Raw genomic sequence first — 12564 nt, forward strand, 5'->3', positions numbered from 1 at the left:
TCCCAGTGTTGACAAGCCTTACTTATGCACCCAACTTATTGCATTTTATTATTTTATCATGAACATTATCTCTATGCTGTCTGTGACCTTATCAAACCATCATGCGACTCATTTTTGGGTCACGACCCAACAGTTAAGAAACATTTTTGTGCAATGAAGCCATATGTTGTTTGTTGTGGTTTTCATCCAAAGTATTCTTTTTGTGCCTTTTTGTGGGGGGGGGGATTAGTGGAGGCATTTACTATTCAACATCAGTAGCAAAGTGGAGCTATACATTTTTTCTACATTGATAATCCTAAACCAGTTCTCAGCTAATTTAATTCACCAGCTGATCTGATGAACCTCTCGGATGTAGAGGAAAAGGTTCATTTACAAGGGCAGTACAGTGAAGAGCCATTTCAGGTGAAATTCAGTTTAACGAGTCACAGGTCACAAAAAGTGAGAAGGTCGGTATGAAAAAGAGGAATAATTGGAAATAAGTGAGTGCTGATATTAAATATTTAACAGCATGTTAACATGTCAACCAAATTTAACATTTTTATATTGTCCACATACAGATAAGACTGAACTTATCAAATTGATTGAATAGTCAGAATGTGTCGTCCAGAGCTTTTGGCCCACGACATTTGAGATCATGAACGGGATGTTTGACTAGTATTCCTAGTGAATCAAATGTTACATTTTAGGACAAAGGTACCATCCAGTGACAGAGTGTACTGTACATTTCACTTCAGATGAAGCTACAGTGGTGTAAAATCTAGTTTTTCAGTAAAAGAAGGCATAGTGGAGGGAAGCAAGTTCGGTTTCAATGATGCCCATGATCAAAGCTTAGCCTAAAAATTGAAATAATCATTTCTTCTAAAATCATGTTAGAGTTGCACAGCTCTCATGAGCTTAAGCAGCAAATCAAATATTCTATGTAATCTGTTTAAATCAAGAGAAAATCGTGAATTAACGTCCAACCACCGTGGAAAAAGGACAACTTTCAAATATTTTCCTGTTCTGAAATATTTCCAACCAATTTAAAACTCTTATTTTAGGGTAAGAAATATGACCGGTTTGTTCAAAGACAAGAAGTCCCCCTCCATTTGTGTTGTACAACTATGTGAAAAATCATATCAAACTTTTTCTGTCTTTGTGGGAAAATATTGATCGCCACCTTCATTTTTCACTTGCAGCAAATTGAGTTCTTTGCCTGGAAAATATTTGCCTCCCTTGAAGAAATCAATTAATCTGTCCCTCCTGACTTCGCTCACTCACTGAATTGTTCGCTCTGTCGTCTGAAGTGGCCAGCACTTAAAAACGCAGCTGCCTAACCCTATTAAGTTCTTCTACAAAAGCCTGTTCTTTGGACTCCATTCAACTGTAAGAGCATGTTGGGATTTATCCAGTAACCTACTTCTCTCTGATACCTTTACATTACATTACATAATGAGCTTTGCATCAGCGCTCTAATTGCAACAAACCTGCTGTTTTCACTTGAATAAGTTCCATCTAAAGCACTTAAATTTCGCAGAGAATCAGGGAAAAACACAAGGAAACAACATTAAATAATATATAGATTGGAACACTGGACAGACAGCACTGGGGTGCACTCAATCCTGCTCAATGGTATTTGTGTAGGCGCTGAGGGGCTTTGTTCTCATATCGGCAATTCCGTTTGTCACCACAGGGGGACAACGTGGAAGTCATTTCTTTGTGTGTGTGAAGATGACTTTGTAACAATAAGTAGTAGAATAGTTCTAGTTTCTCTCTTTTTTGGCTTATGTAGAGGTATGGTCCAGTACAATTGCCTCTTCTTTAAAAGCAAGACTGATCATTTTAGCAAAATACTTTTCTTATGACATTACTGATTTTAGATAAAAATATGAAGGTGTTTCACAGGCGTTTATATTATAATTTAACAACACGTAGGGTTAAAATATAATAATAATAATTATGTGTTGTTAGTCAGCAACCTAAATACACGTCAAGTTATAGTTTTAACAAAGCAAAATGCAAACTTCTCCAAGAACCTCACAAATGCTGCTTTGGTATTTCTTTGGTCTCACATATTTTATAACACAAGTCTGTAATATTTATCCGCGCCTAATTTGATGTGTGTATGTATTGAAATTCATTTTTAAGCAATCTCCATGTAGTATTTTTCTGCGCATGTGATTTTGCTTTGTTTGTTCTACCAGATGTGATCCAAGCATTAATGACTTAATATGATGAAAAAGTTGTAGTAAATGAAAAGCAAATCAAATGAATCTTCAAATGTGAAACATCAAGCTTGTCTTTGTTTGGCTTTCTAAACACATGACTCAATCAAACACTGCCCTCCTATGGCTTAACTGTGGAACCATCTTTATGATATCGAGGCAAATGATTATTCTTTTTTAATGTCATTGTGACTGAAGGACTGGGTGTAGGTGACATTTATCAATGAGCTATACGGTCTTTCAAAACGATAAATGTAGGAGCAACAATGTCGGGCTGGATGGAGAGATAAGACTTCAACTTTCTTTTTAGTGCTGAAGTCTGAACTTAGACCTTCATTATACAGGCAGGCAGCCAAGAGGGATTTTCAGAAACACAGAACCTTGATGAATTATTAATAAAATCAAGACTGCAGAGTCTCGGGGCAAACATACACGAACAGCGTTGAATCTCTGCCATCAAATTTTAATGTCTTATCAGTGGAGTAATGTAGGAGATGGTGTTAGAGAGAGTCGAGAATAACCGAAAGAGAGAGAGGGAGGGAGGGAAAACAAAGGACGCATCAGTTGGGCATTAAAGGCCACAGCGCATCTCGAGAGATACAGCGAGAACATCTGCGTTTCTGGGACTGAAAGAGAACAGTAGAGTGGAGACCACCTGCAGGTGCGCACGAGCATATGTACATGCAGGTGTGTATTTTTTGGAGGGGTTTCTCTCTCACCTTTCCCTAGAGAGCTGGACTCTCGTGCAGGGACGACAGGATCTTTTATCTTGGCTGATGTCCCAATCAATCAGTGTGACAGTGATGGAGACCCCAGTGGCCAGACCCTCATATAGACCCAACTCTCCCAATCTGTCATTATTAACCCATACCGGAGGAGAGCTTTGAGGTTTAAGCACAACTATTTATTTACTCAGCATGAAATAAAACAAAACCATCTCATACAGACTATTATGTAGGCTACTAGCATCCTCCAACTGTCTTGCTAGAATTATTGTTCTTTATTTCATGTAGGGTGGCCTATCTCCAAATCTTAGTCATTTGATATGATTATATCTTCCTGTTGCTCCACTTGTGGAGTTTCGCGTTGGTAGCGCGAGATCGTGGGTTTCAAGGCAGCACACATACTGACAAAATGTAGCTACAATATACATTGAATGCACAAAGAATAAAAGAGTTCTCAGGTAACGTATGAAGTATATTAAGTTATATTACCCTTTAAATTTGATTGGCGGCTCCTCAGATGTGTTTGTTATTATTTACTTATTCAAAGCTAAACTGTCAAAACTTGACACTTGACAATGTACCATATTGTGCCTCATAATCCACGACGTATTCAATCAGCAAATGAAACAATATAATGAAATTGGTTACTTACAGGTTTGCTGTTTGGTCAAATGTCGTCTTACAACATAAATAGTTCAATTACAAATGTAAACCCCGCACTAACATGATTATGCACTTATAAAAACAAAAATAGCACATTTTCCTACTAATGATACTAGTATTTAATTGTTTTGTGGTGGTAAGGTTGCTTATTATTTTTTGTGCCAACTATAAGAACTGAAACACCGGAAGAGGTCAGATTATTCACGTGGCTTCAGAGCAAAACGCCGGTGTTGTGCCGAATTTTGACTCCCCGCCAGATTACGACTCCCCTCATTGAGTTTGATGGGGGATTATCTAATCCTAACACCTAATCAGTGTTGGGTAAATTACTCTGAAAAAGTAATTAATTACTAGTTACTAATTACATATTCAATATTGTAATTAGATTACTGTACAAATTACTCTCTCCAAAAAGTATTTAGTTACTTATTACTAATTACTTTCTATATCCTATATCAACCTTGATTAGTTAAGTGATTCAAGGATAGGCATGAAACGGCTCTTTTAATTCATTCAAATAAATAATATTAAACTACATAAAGTACTCTTATTAACTGACCAAAGTATTACAAATGTGAGAATTATACATTAAAGCACGGATTTTAAAGTTAGACTCTGAATTTTGATGTCAATTCCACTATTACACACACATATATTACACAGAGTATTTAGTTTAATTACATCAGAAGTAATTGTAATTAAATTACAGAAAAAATAAGAGTAATCCCTTACTTTACTTTTTCAAGGGAAAAGTAATTAAATTACAGTAACTAATTACTTGGTAACTAGTTACACCCAACACTGCACCTAATGTTAGTGGGGAATGGGGGAGTCATAATTTGGCAGGAGTCATTTTTCGGCACAACAATTTTAATGGTTATAATGGGAATTGCATCACGTTTAAACATGCAAACTGTAATGGAGTCTACTGATAGGCCTATGTGATGGATTCTGGGATGTTAACTAGCAGATTGGAACCAATAGAACACAATTAAACCCTATTTGAATAATACCCAAAACACACTAAGAAAGGTAATTTTGTAATGGTTTTAATGGATAAAGCTAATGGTTCATAATGGAAACCAGTATCATTTCTGTGATGGTTCCATTGTTTGTTTTCAGCAGAGATAGCATGTCAAAATAACACTTGTTTGGGTGATAGATTTTTTTTGCAATAATGACCGACTGGCTGTACATGATTCCCTAAAAAGCATAATTTGAACTAAGAAATTGCATCTTATCCTACTTTAGCCTCCATGAGGAAATGTCCTATTTATTATCACTTAAAAGGTATTTTTTGTTTGGTACATGGAAGACGTTGACCTCTTTCTACAAATAAAGGACTCAAAATTGCAACTTGCTGAAAACTGATTACTATAAAGATTTGCTGACAAGCTTTCTATAACCCAACACTCAGTGTCACCCTGTACACAGTTTTAAACAAAAGAAATATAACCCTTACAGTTCATATTTCAATCTTTATAGTTATGAAAACTTAATATATAATATAAATATATCACTTGTGTTCAAATCTGCAATATACAGTAGCCTACAGCATTTCCATTTGGTTCAGGCCTAACAAAAAAACTTGCCCGCAAAGAAACAGTTCACTGGTTCATTTACGATTTCTTTACTGCTATCAAAATCCACATGCTCACAGATCCTTAGTTTCGCTATTTCCTTGGCGTGGAGTATTAGCGGAGCTGAAATCCCAATACCCCTCTCTGTTTCTCAGCTCTGCACACTAATTTATGGCTCTCAGCAACTGAACTTTCACACTATTTGCCTGGCAGGCAACATCAAGTTTCCACGCTGCACAGGTTATGGGTGGCTGTGCACATTTATCACACAGAATAAGGCTCATTACACCTGGCACGTGGTACCACAGAGAGCAATTAGCCCATAATGCAGCTTCCACCTGCCATTCTTCTATGCCATGCTATAACCGGGTAAAACTAATTGCTAATATCAGATCGAAGAACTGATGAACGCATTTATCCTGTTATCTAGGACTTTGTACGTCTGTTTTGAAGGTTAATGTTCAACATATGCGATGCATTCTCATCAATACGATCAGATGATGAATGCACCTGCCTTGTAAAGTTGTCACATTTAAATGGAATCAATAGTTTAAGGCAGTGAAACCCTGTTTACTTCCGCTCCAATCTCTCGGAGAAAACTTGAAGGGGGAAAAAGTGAGAAGACCACGGGAAAATAAATTCTGAAAAGGGGGAGAACTTATTGCCCCCCTGAGGCTCTTCCATGCTTCGCTTTTCTACTGAAATCCATTTGGCCTGGTCCCCCCATTAGGCTGGCTGTCAGGCAGTGGAAGCCGGGATGGGCGGCTGTGTGAGAGAGAGGCAGGAATGGAATGAATTTACCCGGTCGTGTAGAGAGGGTGTCACAGACAGACTCAAGCAGCAATCCATCAGTGGCCCTGGCTGCCTGTCAGAGAAAAGACGGGGGGAGGGGAGGTGCAGAACAGACACGTTGGGTCATCAGGGTATCTTCATCCTTCAGCGCCTCGTGTACCATAGGGAGATGGTAAAGGGGGTCTAAAGAGGAAATGTAAACCCTCATGCTCGTTTTAACCATGTATATCGTCCTAATGGGAAAAGTGGGATGGGCTTTTATCCAAACTTTCTAGTTCTCTCTGGTCTGGCGATGAGAGACTGGTGAATGAAGCCAGGAGTCCAATTATCCCCCATGGCGAGCGCCTTTAAAGCAGGAGGGCTAACCTCTGACCCCCTTGTCTTGGCTCCAGAGCATACAGCTCTCGAACATACGCTCCCCATCCATCTGAGAGTGAGCTGGTACAAACAGTATCTAATGGGCTTTATATAAATGCATAGTGTTAGCATGCTATGTCAATTAAGAGGGTGTAGACATCTCGTGTGGGTGTCTTCTTCATTCATTAATGCAATGGAATGCCCTAAACGGAGCCCATGACAAGCGGATGAGCAAATACCTATGTGTCCATTAGGGAGCCATTTCACATGGTGAAAGGAAGGTTAAATGGAGCTGAAAGGGAATTCCTCAAGTTAAAAGGTAATATACAAAAGCCATTTTAAATAGATACGTTTGCTTGCACATTTAGGAATGTTTAACAGATTTACACACAATTACAGAAAATCACTTTTGTTGGCAGGAATTATTCAGTGCATCAAACAAATACATTTTCTCAGTTTTACTTTTATGTGTACTGTATATTATTATGGTTTCACTAATTAAAATATTATTGCAGCACTTATAATATTGATGGCTTTAAAACAATTGTTACACAGAACCGGAATTTTTGCAGTTCTGTAACCGAAAGTTTTACAGATACATAGACTTCTCCATTAAACTTTCAAACTATACTTATTTTTATGAATTTACTCATCCGCAATTCTGAGATTATATTACGTAATTCTAAAAAAAACTTTGTCTTCATAATCATTTGTTAAAATTATTATATAAATGATCTCACAAATCCACCATATTATTTTAACCCCTTTCTTACTCTATTCTGATATACAGTAACATCCACTTCTTAAATGGCATTAAATACAACACTTTTCTTTATGTTTGTATGACTTCGTTTAACAGATCTGGGCATTTCCAGCGTTATGGATGTAATAATTTTAGTCAAAACTTGAACTCTAAGTTCTCACAGAATGTATTTATCACCAATACAATGAGTCATCTGTTTATATTTTTACTAAACCCCTGATGATAAGAGTCCAGACATCAGAAAAACATCAGTCTATGCATGAGGTTTTTTTTATTTTAAAAGAGAGAAAAAAATATTGACATCTGACCTACGAGTATGATGAAAAGTTTTTCATCTTAAGGTTGACATTTGCATGGAATTGACCTTCTTCAGTATTAATCTGTTCAATAAACACACATGCATTTGCTGTTCTATATTTTGCACATCAAGTGATTTGCAGTCTGTGAATAAACACAAACATCATGTCAAGTTACTTAAAAAAATCTTTATTATTCATAAGGTAGGATTAACAACAAACATGCATTTTACCACAATAGAAAATTGTAAGATATTGCACTGGTTCATCTCTAGCAATTGTTTTCTTCCTTGCCCGTTTCTCTACTCGCGTGTGTCTGTTCAAACCACACTGTCTTCTTTAGCCTGATGGACACATGGACAATGCCCTGCATCCATAACACAACTGTGTCACCACTTACTCTCTCTAGTAACTCTTGAAAATCGCGTATCATCTATATTTTCCCATTCTATGCGTCATTGTCTAAGGCAGTGGCCAACACACACAGAATAACTTCTTTTCATATTAAAGACACTCGGAGTACACGACTTGAAAATATTTACATAAGAGCGAGCCATCTGTGCTGTCATTTAGGCTCACACAGACGTGTTAAGAGGGCAGTGGTTGGACATAGTGGTTGCTGTGTTTATACGGGGAAGATGTAAGTAGTGTGTATAGGTATGTGTGCTCCAAGGTTTTCATTTGTAAAGAGCTCATGGCAGAGGTGAGAGGTAGCAGGTGAATTTGCTCTGGATGACGTGTGCGAGATTACATTTCACCAGCGCGTGTATGCTGTGGCTGCGGGACGTTGATGAATAACCACCTCAGGCATTCTGACACCTGACTTCACCTCAACAAATAGCCCAACCATCATCATCATCCCAGTCACGTATGCGTGAAGGCAGTTAGAGCTCACTTTCGTAGCCCACGGCAGCTCGTGACTTTAGCAAAGGGAGCACGGAGGAATTCAATGCATTCATCAATTACAATGTTTTCCTTAAAAGCACAGTGGGTATGTGATGTAGTTAATCAGGGACTACGTGTAAACAACATTTCAGTCTTAATGTCTTAACACCCTGTAAATTCTCCATCGTGCACCATCGCCAATAATCTAAACTACAATATGTGCCTGGACACTGACAATACACAACACATTTACGAACGCTGTTTACAGAATGATCTCTTCAGCTGTACCGCATGTACAATATTTAAGGTGACACTTTAAGCCCTACAAATGTAGTTTAAATGGAAATCGAGTTCTCTGTGGACTAAACTTTAATATGATGATTTTACCTGTGGAGTGAGATTGAGTCGTACTGTAGGTCATCTCTTGTAGACAGAATGGATTAGCTTTGGTCTTTTTTATGGGGACAAACTGTGTGACTACTTGACCACTGGGGTGCAACACGGGTCGATGATCTCTAGACGCAACAGTGCAAACACTATTTTAAACCTGACCGCCCACTTCTAGCAAATACCATTTATTTTACAAGTGCATTTTTCTCACTCCTCATGGTGCCCAGTTCACTTTCATTAGGAATTGAGCTTCAGGCTGCAATGCTATCAACAGCTCCATTCCTTTGGGTTTCAACCAAGACGCTTAAATGTGCAAGATATCCATTCACATTTTATATTGAAAAAACATGAATAAGATTATATATCATAACTGTACATACCATCATCATGTGACTCTGGTCACAATCAGTCACATAGACTAATGAAATTCACTAGACGTTTTTGATAAGGACAAGATCAAGATCAAGATGTGCTGGAAATAGCTCTACTTAGAAGATTGGCGACAAGATTACTTTTGTACCATGAGCATGGGTTGAAGGTCGAGCTTAAATTGTGCGACGAACTTGGCGTAAAAACAACACAGACTGTTAAGCAAAGCAGTTTTGATTCGAAATGAAAATCTAAATGACCTCTATATGTTCCACAGGAGTAGGAGGACACACTCAAATCACTCGAAATACATAGTGCTGTTAACACATCTGTATGTCAAGATTATACTGCAAGGTACTGCAGTGAACCCCTCAAGACCCCAACCAGGCATGGGATCAAATTGGATACTGTATTTATTGGTTTTCATATTAGGGACACACAAAATAAAAAGGGTTTGTGCAAATACATCTTCGCCTGGTCTTTGACAAAGGGCTGAATTTAAAAACACTCCCATACTGTAGGGCATAAAACTGACACAACATTTTTTTTAAATATTCGTTGTATAAGAACCCACACAAACACACATGCTTTTATATACACAGGCACACACACACACACACTCACACAAACACAGTCCAGTATGAGTATGTCCCCCCAAACAAAACACAGAAACAACAGTAAATTGGTCCAGATAATAAAATATATAGGGAGTGGGTAAGAAATAAAAACAGTGGTCCACTTAAAATTTTGAAAAACGCCCCGAAGCCAAATGGGAAAAAAAAACACTTGATCTACAAAATAATGATGTGCAAATAACTTGCTTTTGCGTAAAATCAGACTGACACAACTTTAGTGGAATGTGAATGATGGCCAAAGATCACACCTTCCCAAATTGTATCTATAGTTTTGCTTACAAACATTGAGTAACGTTTAAATACTTAATACATGCAATCTATGGCCATTGTTCTACCACATTATACATCTGATGGCTGTGCCATGAGGGGGGTCTCAACGCTGTTCGATACATGAAAACCCACAAGTGCAAGAATGTTGGAAAATGGAGTTTGCAAAACAGAGGTATCATGATTTTGTAAAATTGCTCAACATTCGCTACTCTTATTGCTGCAATATGTCTTCCTCCAAAGATGAAGAGGCAAAGAGACATGTACGGGTGAAATTTTGAGGTGTTGCTTTAAGGCACAACTATACCTACTACGGAGACTTGAAAGAATATTGAAATTTTGTGAAGAGGTAATATACTCTATGTGGGTATGATTTCTGTCTCTCAGCGTACAGAACCAAGTACATCTACAGATTTTATAGCTGCTAAGAAAAAAAGGAATAACAAGAAATGCGAAATAATTACACAGCCTTAAATATTTTGTGAATGGCAGGGCATAAAACATTCTGAAATGAAGCGGTTGAGCTCATCTACATTATTTCCACTCTTTTCACAGGGATACTGACATTAAACAGATCAACTGCCTTGTGTTACAACGTGTGTTTGTCTGTTAGCAGGCGAGCTAAATTACTTAAAGCTGGGGGAACGTAGCTCTTGCTACGTCGTCTTGTTAGATTTAGTGGAACTTGGCTTTGCCTGGGTCTGCGACTGCACTTCCAACCTAGAACTCGGTGTTGTACCACTTCGCGAAGTCCCTGATCTGTCCGGTTGCTCTTCGCCACTTGATTGAGTTGGCTTTTTGGAAGTCCCTGGAACGTCTACAGATCTTTGAGAAGATGAGGTTGGCTCAGATTTGGTGGTTGGTGTTTGTTTAGAAGGGGATTCAGTCAGCCGTGGAGAGTGAGAGCCAGAACCAGCAGATCCACTCATCCGGTCCGGAGAATCCAGACACTCCAGACGACGTTCTTTTATCTTTGGGTGGCTGGCATCTGCTTGGGGACGCTGGTCCTTTGTCCGCTCCATGGTCTCTTTAGTTCCTGGGATGTTGAGCTTGACAGGGCCCAGCACGCTTTTAGCCACAGTGGCAAGCTGGGAAACGACTTTCTCCATTCCACTCTCAGAGGGAGTGGATGGGGATGCTGTGCCAGCAGCGGCGGCGGCAGCTGCAGCCTGTCTGCGGTTGTCAGCCTCCTTCATTTCCTTTGTGACGCCTCCAGTTGGCGTGGTAGCAGTGGGGCTCTCCCTGGCTACCACAGAAGCAGGGCTTGGATCCAGTTTGCTGCTGGGTTTAGTCGTTTTGGATGCCCTACGATCCAAATAAGGTGGGGTTGGTTTGACAAAAGGGTCTTTGATCACGGAGGTGAAGGCACTACCGTGGGTGGAAAAGGTGCTGGATAAAGGGCTGGGTTGAGGTGGAGAAGGCCTAACACTAGATTGAGAGTGCTGTGGCCTCGACTCTCCCTTTTTCGAATCATCATCTAGTGTTGAACTGCTGTCTTGGACCACAGAAGAGGTTTGGGGTTTTGTAGGATTCAGTTCTGAGGACTTGCCTGCAGTTTGCGTTGGCGATGAGGTTGAAGTTTGAGGGATAATTTGGCTTTGTACCTGCAGTCCTCGGCCGAATTGGGGTGAGCCTGGGGGTGCAACTGTGGAAGGTATCAGACCCAATGTTGGTGGAGCTGCAGGTCCCATCCTGATGGTATGGGGTAATGCGACTACAGTAGTGGGCCGCAGGACATGGCTTGGAGGAATATAAGTTGGCCGACGTCCATCCTGGCTATCTTCTGATCCTTCATCCGTCTCATCCTCCGAGGAGTCCACCTCATGGATAGCATCCTGTTTTTGAAGAGACTCGCGGCGTTCAGCACGATCCTGGCGTATGGCAGACAGCTTGTCTTTAAGTTTACTCTTTCCAGGAACAAGACCCAGAGCTCCAGACTCTGGACCTTCTTGCCGTCCAAGTTTGCGAACCGAACTTTTCTGAAGGCTTCCCTTCTCTGCAGGGGAAACTCGTCCACCTAACAGATTCTCACTGGCTGACTCCTGCAGGCTCTGAAGACTAGGGTCTCGCTGCAGCATCTCCTTTTTGAACTCTGAATGTGAGGTATCGAGACTGTGTTTGCGGCTGCTGCCAACTGGCAGCTTTTTGTCTGCAGCCGAGGAGGGCGAAGGAGAGGAAGATGATGACGAAAGAGAAGCTGCAAGTTTCTCGGCCGACTGGACACGTTTGAGCAAAGGAGACCGTGGGGGGTCTGCACTCTTCGGGCGGGATATCTGTCGTACCAGTGGAGGTGAAGAATGGAGTTTTACCGGGAAGGACTGGCCTATTGATGAAGTGATGAGGCCGTGGCTTGGCAACGGTGAAGGAGAGCGCTGGGGTGAGCTGCTCTGAGGGGTTGGAGATGGTGTGCGGGCCAGTGGGGATAAAGGGATGTTTCCTGCAGATTTGCGGCGTGGGGAGCGGTACTGCCGCTGCAGTTTAGGGGCTAGACCGTGCAAGGAGCTGGGTCTGATCTGACCCGAACTAGCCGGAGAGTTTGGCACACTGGAGCTTGGTGAGCTACTCTGAGATGAGTTCCCACCGACTGCATTAGGAGGAAAAAGGTACTAGATTAATGAGTAAACTGACACAAGACATT

The 12564-nt window shown here is 40.3% G+C and overlaps 1 protein-coding gene across 6 annotated transcripts in view; it reads right to left on the reverse strand.

Moving 5' to 3' along the window:
- Window positions 1–7534: 7534 nt before the first annotated feature.
- Window positions 7535–12564, reverse strand: part of mast2 (microtubule associated serine/threonine kinase 2) — a 133886-nt gene continuing 128856 nt past the window's right edge. For 3 of the 6 annotated variants that reach the window (XM_057337236.1, XM_057337237.1, XM_057337235.1), the window contains one exon: window positions 7537–12510. In XM_057337236.1, coding sequence (XP_057193219.1) covers window positions 10583–12510 — 1928 coding nt within the window. In that variant the 3' untranslated portion in view covers window positions 7537–10582. Of the gene's footprint in view, window positions 12511–12564 lie in introns of all 6 variants that reach the window. The other 3 variants (XM_057337233.1, XM_057337232.1, XM_057337234.1) reach the window with 2 other exon arrangements.

This window comes from Triplophysa rosa, linkage group LG7 (assembly GCF_024868665.1).
Source record: "Triplophysa rosa linkage group LG7, Trosa_1v2, whole genome shotgun sequence".
In the NCBI taxonomy this organism is placed as follows: domain Eukaryota; kingdom Metazoa; phylum Chordata; class Actinopteri; order Cypriniformes; family Nemacheilidae; genus Triplophysa; species Triplophysa rosa.